The 16,669-nt window shown below is 37.2% G+C and overlaps 2 protein-coding genes across 2 annotated transcripts in view; both read left to right on the top strand.

Moving 5' to 3' along the window:
* The window catches only part of LOC128995466 (serine-rich adhesin for platelets-like), a 34,956-nt gene extending 34,812 nt beyond the window's left edge, over window positions 1-144 (top strand). Inside the window, exon 4 of the mRNA XM_054420484.1 lies at window positions 120-144. Within this exon, the coding sequence (XP_054276459.1) occupies window positions 120-144 (25 nt within the window). The remainder of the gene's footprint in view (window positions 1-119) is intronic.
* Window positions 145-406: 262 nt separating this feature from the next.
* On the top strand, window positions 407-16,650 carry LOC128995465 (serine-rich adhesin for platelets-like). The gene is made up of 4 exons (XM_054420483.1): window positions 407-493; window positions 538-597; window positions 8,729-11,846; window positions 16,514-16,650. Exons 1-4 carry the CDS (start codon window positions 407-409, stop codon window positions 16,648-16,650), a joined length of 3,402 nt encoding a protein of 1,133 aa, XP_054276458.1.
* The last annotated feature ends 19 nt before the right edge of the window (window positions 16,651-16,669 follow it).

Here is a 16,669-nt window from a genome sequence, read left to right as displayed (position 1 = left end):
TCTGAAGCCTGCCAAACTGCCAAGCCGTCGTCCCGTCATGCGAATAACTTGACACTTGTTTGGCGTTTACTGTGTTTCTATACAAATCTGCTAATTGGAATAAGAAATTCTGGATCCAGCTGCTCTCGCTCATCTGACTTTTAATACACAGCCCTGGCTGAAGAAACAGCTGATCGTAGACATAGTAACAACGCTAGACTTTCATTAATTTTACCATAGATAAAAGGAATATTTTACATATCGTATTCACTTTCGGTTTAGAATAAGCATTTAAGGGTGCGTTGCTGTTTTAAAAGTGTTATTGATCCATTCGATCGAGGATAAAAAATAGTAGTCCATCGATTGTTTGTTTCCCTTGGCGAGTAGATGGAGGGTTTTCCAACATAGTTGGCAAAGCAAATTGCCAATGTATGCAACGTGTTATCTCATTGGCACCAACTACCTCTCAACAAATTCCACATTGACACTCGTGACAAAAGACTGTGTTGACGAAGTAGTAGTAGTGTCATGCTAATGCTGTGTTTTGTTTTGTTGCAGGGGTCATGGTCTAGCAAGAGTCCCGGCAGTACAGCCACAGACAAGGCTCCGGCCTCCTCGGTCAGTTCACTAGTTATGTAAATTGTATTGACGAATTAACTTTACTGTAGGTTAAAATTTGAGTGTTGGTTAACTAAAAAGAAAAAAAATCAATTAAACGCTCTTTATATTAACTAGACTATTGAATTTAAATAGTCCCTTTGACTGTATAGCATAAAAAGTATACAGTGTTATGGTGTATAGTCAATGGTAGTCTGTGTCAATTATGTATCTGCAATTCTAAAATGGTATATAGAAGAAGGGCAAACAGGTCCACGACGTAGGGAGTGGTGAAGGATGTAGTAGCATTGACTAATGGTATATTTGGATTCAGGACGTAAAAAACTATAGACTATATGTATATATAGTCAATGGTAGGAGGCTAAAGGTGAGCAGTGTGGAGTTTGGGAATAGATATGCAATACTAAACTGTTTTCAGAGCTTTCCCCGAGCGAAGCTCGGTCCCCATGTACTATGTATAATTTGCACATCAAGTCAAAGGTTTTTTTTTAGTAAAACACAATAAAGTTGATTACACTTAACTTAATACACGAATACAAATCGATAACATATAAGTTAAAGATTTACGCGAATCAACTAGTTCACATAACAATCAGCACACTAAATCCATTACAATCAATAAACTGATAATAAATAAATTATCTATCACAACAACAGACTAATGAACAGTTTCAAACAACAGATGTTAAATCATAACACGTTTCTGTTGGAACTAAACCACGATTTAGATTGCGAAACACAAGTCACTAACCCTTGTCTTGCTATTCTCGGCGTCATCCGATCAGCTGGGCTACAATCGCCTACACCAGCTGATGATCCCGGAAATTTTATTGGTCCAGTGTTGCCAAAATGAATTTGAATGTGGTTAATACTTCACTATGAGCTATGTGCTCTTGTGTTGTTATTTTGTGGTTCCATCGATGTGGAAAATATTTAAAACAGATTATTTTGTACATATTATTGTTGGCTATTGAATTGTTGATTGTATTTATTGTTATTTCCACCTTTAATTTTTATGCTATAATTGATGTTATATTTTAAGAAAAATAATTTAATTAACGTAAGGTTACACTACAAGTTATATAAAGACTACCAACTAAGGCCCCTCGCCCACTATACGATTTCGGTCGTACGACACTGTGTCGGAACGACAACATTTCCACAGTGAACCATTGGATCTTATGAGAGCTCGCCCACTGTACGATAATCTCACGACTACGACAAACTGTCGTGAAGCAGTCGTCCACTGCCACTGTGATCCACGACTGTCGTACGACTGTTTCACTCGCAGTGGCGTACACAATCAAATGGGCGCTCGCCCACTATACGATTTTTATCGTATGTCGTGCGTTCTCCCCAGTAGTCTTATATATACTTTTTGCAATTAACTCATACTTAGTCATTATTATAGTTGTTATATCACTTTGCGTATTTTTTATCGTGAATAAATATTTTTTACAATTCATTCATACTTTTTTATTATAATGTTTGATATATCACTTGGTCTTATTTTCCAACCATTATTTTGCGTAATTTTGATGTTCCTATTTATTTTTTACAATTAATTTGTTTATATTTTTCCCTATATTATGTTTAAATACTGCATCACTTATGAGTAAATATACCAAAATAATTATTGAAAAATGCGAGTTTGGCTATTATTATTGTATAATCTTAATTATTAATTATATTGTGTAAAAAAGTTTCACTAAAACATATAAATATATATTTTTGTAGATTATATTGATAAAATTAAATCCATTTAAAAACTAATCCAAAAACAATTAACATACATACTTTTTACCAGACTATCCCAAAACCCTATGATAGTTATGGTAAATTTAAAAACTTGTAAAATGCATGGACTAATATAATTTGAAAATTTCTTTCAATACATTAACTAAAAAATAATTTACACATAAAAATAAATGTTTCTTTAATGCTGTAGGCCTACATTGGCCACTATCGCTTAATCTACGCCACAGCATCCACATTGCAACAACACGTAACGGAATCATTGTTTTACTATTTGATACAGAACCACTGTTTTAAGATATTGCGCAACACACCCACACCTCACTCTTCCATGGCTACCGAGCAACTGGCCATTTATCCGACAAAGTGTCGTAAAGTGGGCGAGGACCACACATATGATAAGAATATCGTACGACACAGTGTCGTACGACCGAAATCGTATAGTGGGCGAGAGGCCTAAGCTACACTACCATTGATGAGACCTATACTCCATTCCACGTTCACCTTGCAATACAGGTCTGATGGGGTATAGCCTTACTAGATAATACTGCAACTTGGGATCTGGATTTTGACTCTGGTACATGCAAACTTTCTATGATAATAAAAAGTGTATAATACACAAGCGCAATGTACTGCACACTTAACCAGTAATCACACCATTGTGGCACCAAGTTTCATAAAATAATTGAGTTTATTTCATCAGCTGTTCGGGAAAGTAAATTCAATTGATCAAAATACTGACATAGTAATAAGTGTAGACATAACGTCAGGTAAAGCCATTAAATGGATACCTTTAGATGGCCCACCTCTAAACTCACAAGAATGGGGCGAAACCATAAAGAAAGATAGCAATATATCAAGGAAACTCGCTGATAAAATACAATTTGCACCCACATAGTAAAGTTTAAACTTAAAATTACATTATCTTTGAAAATTTTAGATAGCTCAACCCATCCAAAGTCTAAATAATGAATGATAAATAATGTTTAGTGTGTAAAGCATTACGTAAACAAATACCCCCAACGCAGCAAACCTGCAGACCAAGCGAATTCCATGATTAATTGATTTTCTTCAAAATATTTCATTAAACATATCAAACGTTAAAAATTACCTTACGGTATTTTTGAGCGGAGCGAGCGAAGTGAGCGAAGCTCTTATACAACGACTCTTATGCATTTCGTAATACGCAAACTCCTCCTAGACGGCTGAATCAATCGTTTTCAAATTTTGCATGGTGATAAAGACCATATCGGTGAGTGCCAACATCTATATGGCGTTGAAAAAGTCTCTCAGGAATCCGCCCCACTGGGTCTCAAAGTTTCAATGTAATCCTTATGGAAGCAGTATTTGACACATAAACAAAGACATATGATCAGCTGTTGACTTTTGAATGCAGTAGATAAAGAAATAGCTGATAGCATTATAAGCTTGGGGCCCGTGACGTATAAAGTGGTTTACGAAGTAGTAAAGGTGAGCAGTCTGGAGCGCTGTTGGTGAGTTGCGGCCCAAACATCATTTTGCGTACGTCTGGAGTATGGAAACTGTTTATGACGATTAGATTAAGGTATCTGCATTCCTAAAATTCTATGGGAAGGGAGGAAAACAGGTCCGCGACGTAGGAAGTGGTGAAGGTAGTAGTAAAGACGAGCAGTCTGGAGTGTGGAAACTGTTTATGACGATTATAGGTATCTGCATTCCTAAAATTCTTTTGTAAGGGAGGAAAACATGTCCGCGACGTAGGAAGTGGTGAAGGGAGGAGTAAAGGCGAGCAGTCTGGAGTGTGGAAACTGTTTATGACTATTAGATAAAGGTATCTGTATTCCTAAAATTCTATGGGAAGGGAGGAAAACAGGTCCACGACGTAGGAAGTGGTGAAGGAAGTAGTCAAGGCGAGCTGTCCGGAGTGTGGGAACTGTTTATGACGATTAGATTAAGGTATCTGCAATTCTAAAATGCTATTGGAAGGGAAGGAAACAGGTCCGCGACTTAGGAAGTGGTGAAGGAAGTAGTAAAGACGAGCTGTTTGGGGTGTGGGATCTGTTTGTGACCATTAGATTAAGGTATTTGCAATCCTATGATGCTATGGGAAGGGAGGGAAACAGGTCTGCGACGTAGGAAGTGGTGAAGGAAGTAGTTTAGGCGAGCCGTTCGGAGTGTTGGAACTGCTTATGACGATTAGACTAAGGTATCTGCAATCCTAAAATGGTAAGGAAAGGGAGGGAAAAAGGTCCTCGATGTAGGAAGTGGTGAAGGAAGTAGTAAAGGCGAGTTGTTCGGAGTGTAGGATCTGTTTATGACGATTAGATTTAGGTATCTACAATCTTAAAATGCTATGGGAGGAGAGGGAAACAGATCCGCGACGTTGGAAGAGGTGAAAGAAGTAGTAAGGTGACCAGTGTGGCGTGTGGGAACTGGAAACCGTTTGTAGCAGTTTTAATGTATCTGCAATGCTGAAATGCTATGAGAAGGGATGGAAGCATGCCCATGGCATAGAACATTGTGAAATAAGTAGTAAAGGCTAGCAGTACGGAGTGTGAAAATGTTTGTGGCAATTAGATTAACGTATCTAAAATACTAAAATGCAATGGAAAGTGATGAATACAGGTCCACGACGTAGGAAGTGGCTTAGGAAGTAGTAAAGTATGAGCATCAGCATAGTGTGAGATCCAACTGTGGCAGTTAGATTAATGTATCCTTAATACTAAAATGCTATGAGAAGGGAAGGAAACAGGTCTATGACGTAGTAAATGGTAAAGGAAGTAGTAAGGCTAGCAGTGCAGAGTGTCTTGGCAATTACAAAAATGTATCTGCAATCCTAAAATGCTATAGGAAGAGAGGGAAACAGGTCCACGACGTAGGGGGTGGTGAAGGAAGAAGTAAAGGTGAGCAGTGTTGAGTTTGGTAATGGATTAATGTATCTGCAATGCTAAAATGCTACGGGAAGAGACTGTAGACTGTTTGTTAAAATGATTACGAAGCACGAATCGATACATATTTTCTATACATGCAATCGTTTACAAACAAAATTACCAACTGAGTTGACAACAGCTGTTTTTTACTCCATAGAGGCTAAAAACTATTTTTACTCCCTAAAGAGTAAAAATGCTACTTTAGACCCGCAAAAAAACTACTGTTTTTACTGCCGTATGACAAAAACAATATAATATGAACCCTTGATGACTCCACTCCGCTCAATTTTGTGGATGCCTCTGCGAACGCCACCTAGTAGCACATTCGTATGTTTAAAGGTAAACAAAATCTTTCCTTCATGAGATATACATTGGGATTTTGATGGCCTGTGGGGGAAAGCCCGAGGACTTTTATTACAGGAATTGGTTAAAAGGGGTGTATACACAAAAAATAATTAATTTTGACACATCGTTTGCAGGGAAAACACAATTTTGTAAACATTTTAAAGACTTTCGGAGGAAGGGCCTATTCTAAAATTCTTGAATAAGATTCTGGGTTTCCTCTACATCTCAACAATTTTCTCTGCTCTCCCTTATAAAATAACTGCTACCTATGTGTGATATTTTTTCACGTTTTTCATAAGGAATAGTTCATATCCTCTTCATTTCATCTAACGTCGACTATTTGTTAGATAGCATGACTAATAAATTTATCTTTAAAATACTGTAGAATGATTTTTAAAATTTGGCAACGTTAATGGTATTTTCAGGAAGCACAAGTAGGTTAAAAGAAAGCAGTTGACCCTTGATCGGTTCGGAACGTCGGCGTAGGAGTTATCTTTAGCAATGTAAACGGGGCCAGACGTCCGCAGAACCACGCTATTGCGGGTAACGTAAGTAAACATTGGGCCAAACAGTAAACTATTGCCCCATGGTTATTCCAACCAGTCTAGAATATCATTGTGGTAGCTAATTCCTGTGTATTATGGACTAAAAATTATGAAAACAAGCATAGGAGTCAAAATACATTCATTTGGTCAATATCAGAAGTATTCACTATACTGCTGTAAAGACCGTGTATACTGAAGAAGGTAAACTTCGCGCACTCTATCAACAGAATTAAAAGTGGAATAAAAATGATAATACATTTGTAATCCCATGTTTATTGTAAACAAAGCAGACGTTTTTCAATCACAATGCATTTAAATGGTAGATATTTTTCATTATTTATTTTTTTTTTTTTTGTAGATTTTTGTCATAATCTGCTATTTTTGTCGACCCCCTAGTCCAAGACCTTTCATTTGACCCCTCTCCAATCAATCTGCGAGCTGTCAAACTATAACAATTTTGATTTAAAAAAATCGCTGAAACAATTAATAATATAGATTTGGATGGTACTTAGGTGAGTGTTTTCTCCAAATATGAGTGAAGGATGAGATGAGGATAACATCTTACGAGTGTAATACGTGAAACAGTTTTTGTGAACACAGATCCCCCCTTAATTGTGGGCCAATTTCAACGTTTGAGGTGTAAAAAAGTTCGTTTCAATTTGTAGTTTTGAAATATGGTTTTAGAATTGGAAAAATCTTACCCTTAAGGGTGCAAGACGATCCCAAGGGCCAAAATTTCCCCATAAGAATAAATTACATTAAACAAGTTTTAAAAACATAAGGCAGCTGTTTATAAAAAGAAACTCAGTAGCTTTTTGGGAGTAAATATTGATGTTTGTAGTATTCAAGAGGTTATATACCAATGTAAACTAATCAGTTAAGTTGGAAGAACAGAAAATTCCTCGAGTTCAAGGATACAACTAATAAGAGATCTTATACGTATGAGAAGATTAGAATAAGAGAGGACTGGTAAGGAATCCAGATACTCATTCACTTGGTGAGATGAATAATATTTGCCAGTACTTACTTCTATGCGACTTACTTTGAAAAAATACACGAAGAATATACTCATCGTGTTGTCACGGTTGTAAAGTAAACTTGCCTAATGTCAGATCAAATGAATACATGCCAGTAATGTTTGCTAGTGACACTGACAGATCGAGACAATTCAAAACCTTTAGTACTATAACAATGAATTGGCTATCGTAAGTTCAAGTAATAAGATTAACCCAAACCTTAGCGGGCCTTATGTTTTTATTGCTAAATTGCCAAGTTCACCCTTTATCGTGTCCATACCACATAGATCTATTGTTAGAAAGTCTCAATATTTGCTGATAGACCAATGCAAATTTTGACAATAGTGTTCACAATCAACGCTACTCGGAATCGAACTTGCAACATGTAGATTTGAAGGCGAGCACCATAACCGCTCGGCCACTGAGACAATATTGTGTTATTGCTACTTTGGTATTGCTTGTGGTTGACTTATGAGTTTTTACCCGGTCTTTCAGCAAAATGTTGCTAATATTAAACAACCGCGTACTGAGTGTGTCGCCATAAATAGCGCACAGACACTTGCTTACTGTTGCTCATTACCTTGCCCTTGGTCGAGTCTTGGAACACTTAAATTATAAATAGTCCATGAAATTATCTCTCCCTAACAATTAGTCATCAGGACAAAACTGTGTTGTTATTCCGAGGACTGCATTTAATGTTCCACAATATAATCGCCCTTTGTGAATTCACCTTTTAATTGGTGATCAGATTTGTAATGGTGATAGAGGTTTGGTCCGTTTTTTTTCACATTAAAACACGTTGGACGCTTATTGGTGGCTGTGAATTCACTATCCCAGAGTTTCGTATCACATCGTAGTTAGTCACACACAAAGCTCTTCCTAGATTCCTAGATTACCATAAAATATACCCAGTTCTAAAGACTTTTACTTATGGGTATAACAGAGAACCCTATAATACAACGGACTAGTAAAGTTATTTTAAACTTCAGTATGTTTCTAACTTCAGGTAAAACAGCACTAGTTTGAAAGCTCCCTAATGATTTAATCTATGATTTAGTCTAACAGCTTCGCACGGGACGGGCCCGCACCGCACTGGTGTCAAAGAGGTTGTGTCACTACTTGGTCGGTTGTTTTTATCAAAAACCACTGTTTATTTATTTTAATGATTTTTAAAAAATTCAACCTCTTCAAATCATAGGCCATAGGCCTAATTAGTCTGTCTAAAATTGAAAAATCTTCTACAGACAAACTAGACCTTTTACACACTTCCTTCTTATTTGCAAATTATCTAAGATAAACCAAATATATCTTGGTATGCAAGAGATAGCCACGTAATTGAGTTTTCAAACATTAGTGGCCGACGTTGTGGATGCCTTGCAGCAATCCATCTTCCGGGCAAACTACAATTCAATACAAAATGGTACAGTAGTTTAAAAATTTGTATTACGAATTGTAAGTGATATTGTTTAAGGCATAAAATACCAGTTGTAGTAAATAAGAACAATGTATTACCACCATGTAAATACATTGCGAATGTTTCAAATGCCATTGTATGTTTCAGCTGGACCGGAGTAGTCGCTATGGATCCACCAACCTCAAGACCTCGGGAAGCACCTCCTCAACCTCCACCTCCAGCTACCGACCCCTGACGGCAACCTCGGTACGGGATAGAGCCGCCCAGCTCGATACCTCACCCACCTCCGACAAACCGTCCATCAGGGAGAAGTACGCCAGTAGGAGTTATGGGGTGGACTCGATTCTGAGGAAGAGTCCCGAGCCTAAACCCGAGGCCAAAGTATCCACGTCAACCTTCAAGAGGTACGGGTCAGGATACAGCCCGACTTCAGAAACCCCGACCCTCAGGTTCGGCAGCACCAGCAGATTTGGAGGCCAAATAGCACGGAGTCCTATCACGGAAAAGTCCCCGACTGTCTTCGGAGTTTCTGGATACTCGAGGACGAGGGACTCTAAGGATGAGAAGGAAGAGAAAAGTGAAACTCCAACGGAGATGATGACCGTCATCACGAGGGGGACGTCGCCGACTCCTCCATCTAACTCAACATTCCTACGGGCGAGGAGGGCAGAGATGGACAGAACGATAGAAAAGACGATACCGAAGTTGAAACCTAGACATACTAAATATGACGTGGAATGTCAAACGGATGAAAAATGCATAGAGGATGCAAAATTAGAAAGTAAGTTGTCAGCAGCGAGTGCTCTGACCTCAAGGACTCCATCACCGTCATCGTCATACTCTAGATTCTCCTCGGTTAACACCAAATATACTCCGAGAACATCCGCCTATCACGGTACAAGGCCGACAGAGTTGAGTTTGAAATCAATGTCGGTGAATAAGGCTACAAACCAAGAAGACGCTAAGACGGAAGAAAGTCCAAAGGACGAAAAGATCAAGAGGTTAGAGGGTAAAGACACCACGCGAATAGGAGGTTTCAGTTACGCGAGGCCAACGGATCTACCAATGGCTTTAAACAAAGCGATGGCAGACACCGATAAAGGAGATGGGCTAGTATCACCATCGAAGATTAGGAGCATCTCTCCACAAGCTCCAAAATCTCCTAGAAGTAGTTTATCGGGTGATGATATAAATAAATCGTTTAAGAGTACGTTAAATAGAGCAAGTAGTTTAGATAGGTCTAATGAAGATACTTCAAAACATTCCATTAAAGGTGAGGTACATTCACCTAGCATTGCAACAATTCCAAAAATACCTTTATCTCCTTCGATATCTTCAGTCAAGCTGACATCACCAGACAGAACGAAACTTCCTCCCCCTAGTCCAAAAGTTGAATCTATTAAGACTTTACCAAACAAAGATTTTAGAAAATCCGAATTAAATATGAATTTATCTAGTTCAAATGAATCACTAAATTCTCAGAAACTAAAAAGTCAAAATGGGTTGGAACGGTCTCCCTCAACAAAATCTCCGGTAAAGCTACAAACAAGTAAGTCATTAGCAAAATTACCATCCAATTCACCATCTCCAAAACTGGTGGCATCTCCGAATCAGCTGAAGCCTACGTTCCTTACAACAATTAAAAAGACAGATACAACAGAGTCGAGCAGTGACGAATCTAGTTCAACAGGAAGCTCGTCCGAAACCGAGAGTGAGTCAAGTGAGAGTGAAAATGATGAGCCGCCAAATCTCAAATCAAACTCTTTGACATCTAAATTAGCTGGTTCAAAAATAAGCCTAGCTTCATCAAGAACATCTGCGCAAATGTCATCGGCTGATGAAGCATCCGTTTCTACGGATAAACCCCCGAAACCACCAGGTATAAAAACAGTCAAAGATGACAAGCGGAATGAAGAAGCCAAAGCTGTTGTAGGTAAGGCTCTGGCCCCAGTGACTGCTCCTATGAAGGTGAAGTACTCGGGATCGAGCGCCGATGAAACCTCTGACAAGGACAATTCAAAAGTTTGTACAAAAGGTTCTAAACCTCCAAGCCCAATAAGTAACAACAAATTAGAGAAAAGCTCTTCTAAGACTTCCATTTCCAGTGAAAAAAGTGGATACAAAATTCAGCCCGTTCAATCAGGCGAAAAAACGCGGTGGTCACAAAATTCATCAGACAGTTTAGACAGTAATAAAATAGACAGTTTAAGCAGGGAAAACAATCTAGCTGCCAACGACATAGCAGGTATGAACCAACGTAACCAGGAAAATGGTACAAGTCCATCTCCAGTTCCCTCATTACAAAAGAGTGCTTCCAAGTCGTCATTAGGGAAACTTGACAAGAGTGGTTCCAAGTCAAGCATTGGTGGTGAAAAGAAAAACTTCAAGATTCAACACATCCAGTCAGGAGAAAGAGCATGGTGGTTGGGATCACCGGAGCCTACGGAGAAGAAACTTTCAGACAAATCTGATTCAGACAGCAACTCTCCTAAAGTCGAACCAGGAAAACCACCTCTATCGAAATCCGAGGGCAATAAGTCAACATCAGCATCGGAGACTGAGATGAAGCCACCTCTTCCACAGAGGCAATACAAGTTGAAAAAAGCTGATTCGGGAAGTAGCAGTGATGTACCCGGGCTAGAAAAATCACCTAGCTCAAAGTCGCTTAAAAGGGACAAAAGTAAACCATCACTTTACAAAATAACGAGAATTGAATCAGGTGAGAGGCCATGGTGGATTCAAGAAAGTGAGGACAACACTTCATCGGGTATACAAGACGTCCCTTCAGATCTCAGCAATAAAGAAATTCCAGTAGAAGAGGTAAAACCTCCATCACCTCAGAAGCAGTTTAAAATCTCAAAAATTGAATCCGGTGAAAGAGCGTGGTGGCTCGGAGACAGTGATGATTCCAAGAAAGATCCTCAACCTCAAACCCTCGGCAAACCTCCATCGCCCTCTCCTAGTCGGTTGTCCAAAACAGCGTCTGGAGTTTCCTTACCTGAAGATTCAACGTCAGAGAAGTCTCCCCAAACTCCACCCAAGCCGTACAGGATATCAAAGATAGAGTCTGGTGAACGGGCTTGGTGGTTGGGAGAGGAAGAGCCTAAGAAGGAACCTCCTTCTGCTCCCAAGTCTTCACCCACTCCTAGAAGAGCGAAGAACCTTCCTCTGTTCATTGGTAGACACACAAACATCGACGATGTCCTCGGGACCCAGGCTCCTCCTCCAGCTGCCTTCAGGACGCCGCAGAACTCATCTTCTGATGGTAAGTTGGCATTAAGAGGTAGTTTCCGTTTCTTACAACTAACCAAAAATATGCATGGCTAAGATGCTGATGAAAAGTAATTTCGTGATTGGTTTCGATAACTGAGTAATGGAACCCTAACCAGTCGCAAAATAGTAATCTGGCGTTGACTAGGCCCTTTTTTTGAAGGAATATGTAAAGTCAATCGCACCTTTAGGAGGAATACCACCACATAAACTTACACTAGGCTAATAGTAGGTTTTTAGTTGATCAGAAACAAATCTAGGGTTAAGTTTTGTCAATGCGATGCCTTTACTCCACATTAATTGTGTTAAAAACTTTACCAAAGGAGCATAAACTTAGCATTAATAACTGGGTCGGGTGCTAAATTAGCTGTTTAGACCAAGAACTAAGCATATCTCAACATACCTTTATTTGACTTTTCATATGTGACAAAGACAATTTCCAAGGAGGAAAGCATTTTTATCATCATTAACTAAAAGACCAAAGCTACATTAGTAAACCAATATTTATTCACAAACATGTTTGCCAGAGTTAAACCTTTGGAATCGTTCAAATTATTTATTAAAAATAACATCAACAAAAGCAAACAAATACAAACAACAAACTGTTTTTACTAATAAGGTTTATATTACCTGGCTTCCTATCTCCGATCCTCGGTAGTTTCATGAAACTACAGCCGTTTCATGCATATGATTGTCACATCCTCAGGTTTGTTGAACGCCCAACTTCTCTATAAAATATCCCTCGCTGTTGAGTTCGTCATGGTATTACAAAAAAACATGTAGACATTTACACACACGAAAACACGCACGAAACATTTAAACATTAAATTAATGAACGACTGCGAAACGTGATGCGGCGCCGGTGATGGATAAGTCGCGACTCAAAAACTGTTTTATACACAAAAGATATGTTGTTCTGGGATATATATCCTGACACATAGATAATTTGATTCCGAGTCTGTTTAAAATATTACAATAATTTGTTTTACATTTTATTAAAAGTTTTTTTAGGGACGTCTACAAACACGGAACGTTTAGGGTCTAGTCCTATTTTAAATTTCATAAACCTCCACTTATCATTGATGACTAACTTAAAGACAATTTTGACATATTTTTAGTGTATATACTTCATTTATATTAACATTGGCCTTATGAGCTGCCAAGTAACTATGTTGGTTGAACAAAATAACAAGGAAAAAGTAAACCAAAGACTTGTACCGTGTTTATAACAAGTCATCCACAGTATACAAAATACAGTAAAAAATATCAGGAAGTGTTGGTGAGAGTTTTGTATTGGTGACGTTTAAGTGCACTGGCATCAACTCAAAATTTAATTTGTATTATAGTTACAATTATAGTTTTCATAATTTTGACCTGCTGTTTTGGGTTTGTATTAGTATTAAAGTTAATTGTATTACAATAAGTTTTAGGGTAAACAATATACGTTTGAATCAGACTTATCTGTCTTCAGCTAATTCATTATACGGAAGTATTTTAGAGAGTATGCTCATGCTGAAGTTTTACTTTTCCTCAATGAAATATTTAGTTTAGTACCAAGAAATAAATCAGACCCCTTAAACACATAACTGTGAATGCTACCGTATCAACCTGTAATTGCGTATTAAATCCTACAAAAACAGAAACACTCATTTTATTTATTTTTAACATTTGTTTACTTTATATACAACATAACATTTCTTATGATTAAAATAAATTAATGTGTTGGATTGCCAGGTTAAAATTCCCATCATACTAAATTGAAATACCACTGGAACTTAAATACCCAAAAGCCAAAATTAACTGTAAATAAAACGTGAGTTTCCTTTCAATTGCTTTTACAATCGAAATAAACTATACCGAGACACGGCTCGGTCCCCAGTACTTTTATAGAACGATGAATTTGAATGCAATAACGCCAACTATTTTTATAACGCTCCGGTGTAGTTTTATTAATTAGAACTATACAGGGTGATTGATATAAGTGAGCCAGCTGTTTTATTCGAAAGTTTTGAGAGATATAAAAAAGTTAAATCATAACTACCTTGGATTTTCTTTTAAATTATGGTAAAGTTGAGCAAATAATCTTTGCCGCCATTTTTCCAATATGGCCGCCAACTTTGATTTTTCTTATGGAAGACCCTATAATTTATGCGTTTTTAAGAAAGTAAATGCCATTTAAACCCTTTTTTATTCTTGACATTTTTTCTCTAAAGCTAGGAGCTACAGCGAGTTAAAACTGAGAAAAAAAATACTTGCAGTGTACATTTTGCATTTACTGTAGCTTCTAAATGAGTAAGTTTAGAGAGAAAATAGTAAGAGTATTTCAGCTTTTTAAAATTCTTGTTTTTTAAAGGCATTTACTTTCTAAAATATTTAATTTATAAAATATGGGGTCTTCCATTAGAAAAATCCAAGTTGGTAGCCATATTGGAAAAATGGCGGCTAAAATGATTTTTTCACCTTGACCAAAATGGTTTAAATAAAAAGTCCAAAGCAGTTACAATTTAACATTTTTTGATATCTCTTATAACTTACGAATAAAACAGCTGCCACACTTATATCATTCACCCTGTACAGATTGGCCAAATAATGAAACTGATTTTAAAGTATGAAAATGCAAAGTTTATGAAGTGTGCTAATATTCCTACAAGAACATTGGATATGCCAACTTTTTGCGGAAAAAGCTGATTATACAGGCGCAGACAATGTGACGAACGCCTGGTTTTCTTACAACGCAATTCAGCTACCCGGCTGTACATATCACGAGGCCTTCTATAGCACGGCGCTCCTCGTAGTTTGGAACTCGCCATCTTTGGGTCTCTCTGATGCTTACTTATTTATTTATTCATTTCCCAACGGTTTACACCAGTTTACAAAAATGGATACAATGTTCAACTTACTGAATTAACATTCAAAAATTTTTAATAGCTTTTTATAAACATGTGAATACAATTTTATTTTCAAATTTGATTATCGTTATCGTTTGTGATTACACATATCATTGATTAAAGTTTGCATTTAAATTGATCATATAGCCTATAAAAGAATGTTAATGAAATAAAACAGAACTATAGATACCTCTAGAATAAAGAGTTTTCAATATATTGCTCGTGAATTAGACTATAGAAAATAAAACAATGATTACACGTGCATTTCGTTTAAACAAAAGTATTATTATGGCACTACCTTGGGACCGAGCCATGGTTTGGTAACTGATGTTTTACCTTTGTACTGTATTTTGTAATTTGCTAGTATACTGTGGATGGCTTGTTATCAACACATGTTACAAGTCTTTTGCTTACTTTTTCCTTGTTCAACCAACATAGTAACCTATAACCTGTAGATTATGCCTTAAGCCTCTTCCAGGCTTTAAGGCCAATGTAAAAATGTGAATTTTCAATTTACTTTTTAAGTAATTAGATTTATGTTGGCAGTTTTAATACGTTTTTAGGCCAAATATAAATTATTTACAACATTTGAAAGAAATCGTCGAAACCAATTTCGAGTTTTTTGTTCAAGCATACATACAGTACAAGCAAACATTGCTCATATAAGATTAGGGGATAAATAGGATATGGGATATCCTAACTCAAACAGGTATCATCAACTAAAAATAATTTATACTAGCTGAGTACCCGTCCTTCGTACGGGGATGGTATACAATACTTATTGTATTTTACTCATCATTAAATTTAATAATATTTTGATTGTTTTGCAAAAAAAAATAAAAATAAAAAAACAAAGCATAAACAGAGTGAGAGGATTTTAAAAATTCAGCTTATTTTTTATAGCTTCAAATTTTGCCCTGTTTTACATTTCAATGTACTATTTGGAATTCCCTTACTGTAAATTTACAATAATTTGAAATTCCTCAGGAACTACTGTTTCGTAAAGGCACGAGCTGTAGGTTCTAATATTTTTTATTACAGTGTTAAAAAATTCAAATCGTAAAAATATATTCAGTCTTTCATATTTATCGTATATACAGCGATTTTGTTACTAACTACAGCTTGTAACATTCAAACAAGCATCTAGTTTTATAACTACTGTACGTTATAGATTTATGACACTTAGGGTTACAACTACTGAACTACTAACTGCAATGGTTGTTTGATTACCGTATGTTTCATTTGTAAAAGTACAGCACCAACGTTGCAGTCCTATTCATGTAAGGCATTGTGTACATCTAAGATCCAGATTACAAAATTACGACATAATGTACAACTACTGTACGTTCCAGATTCAGAAGACAGCAGTGAGGTGTTTGAGATCAGACCCACGGATTTTCGTATCCACGACAGTGTTGCTATGACACCTTCTATATCAACTACTGTATGTTTCAGATTTAAAAGACAGCAGCGAGGAGGTGTTTGAGATCAGACCCACTGATGTTCTTATCCACGACAGTGTTGCTATGACACCTTCTATATCAACTACTGTATGTTTCAGATTCAGAAGACAGCAGCGAGGAGGTGTTTGAGATCAGACCCACAGAAAATTCGTATACACGACAGTGTTGCTATGACACCTTCTATATCAACTAATATATGTTTCAGATTCAGAAGACAGCAGCGAGGAGGTGTTTGAGATCAGACCCACTGATGTTCTTATCCACGACAGTGTTGCTATGACACCTTCTATATCAACTACTGTATGTTTCAGATTCAGAAGACAGCAGCGAGGAGGTGTTTGAGATCAGACCCACGGATGTTCGTGTCCACGACAGTGTTGCTATGAAACCTTCTATATCAACTACTGTATGTTTCAGATTCAGAAGACAGCAGCGAGGAGGTGTTTGAGATCAGACCCACGGAAATT

Source organism: Macrosteles quadrilineatus, unplaced genomic scaffold (assembly GCF_028750875.1).
Source record: "Macrosteles quadrilineatus isolate MER2022 unplaced genomic scaffold, UCM_ALF_1.0 Scaffold_5__1_contigs__length_97177068, whole genome shotgun sequence".
NCBI lineage: Eukaryota > Metazoa > Arthropoda > Insecta > Hemiptera > Cicadellidae > Macrosteles > Macrosteles quadrilineatus.
Note: the sequence above shows the minus strand (reverse complement) of the source record. Positions and strands in the feature narration are given on the sequence as shown.

Bases quoted from the DNA above. Each gene is read 5' to 3' on its own strand.
- LOC128995465 (XM_054420483.1), top strand. From the start codon at position 407: ATGTATGCAACGTGTTATCTCATTGGCACCAACTACCTCTCAACAAAT. The intron at 598-8,728 runs GTCAGTTCACTA...TGTATGTTTCAG, and splicing joins ACAAGGCTCCGGCCTCCTCG to CTGGACCGGAGTAGTCGCTA. The intron at 11,847-16,513 runs GTAAGTTGGCAT...TGTATGTTTCAG, and splicing joins GCAGAACTCATCTTCTGATG to ATTCAGAAGACAGCAGCGAG.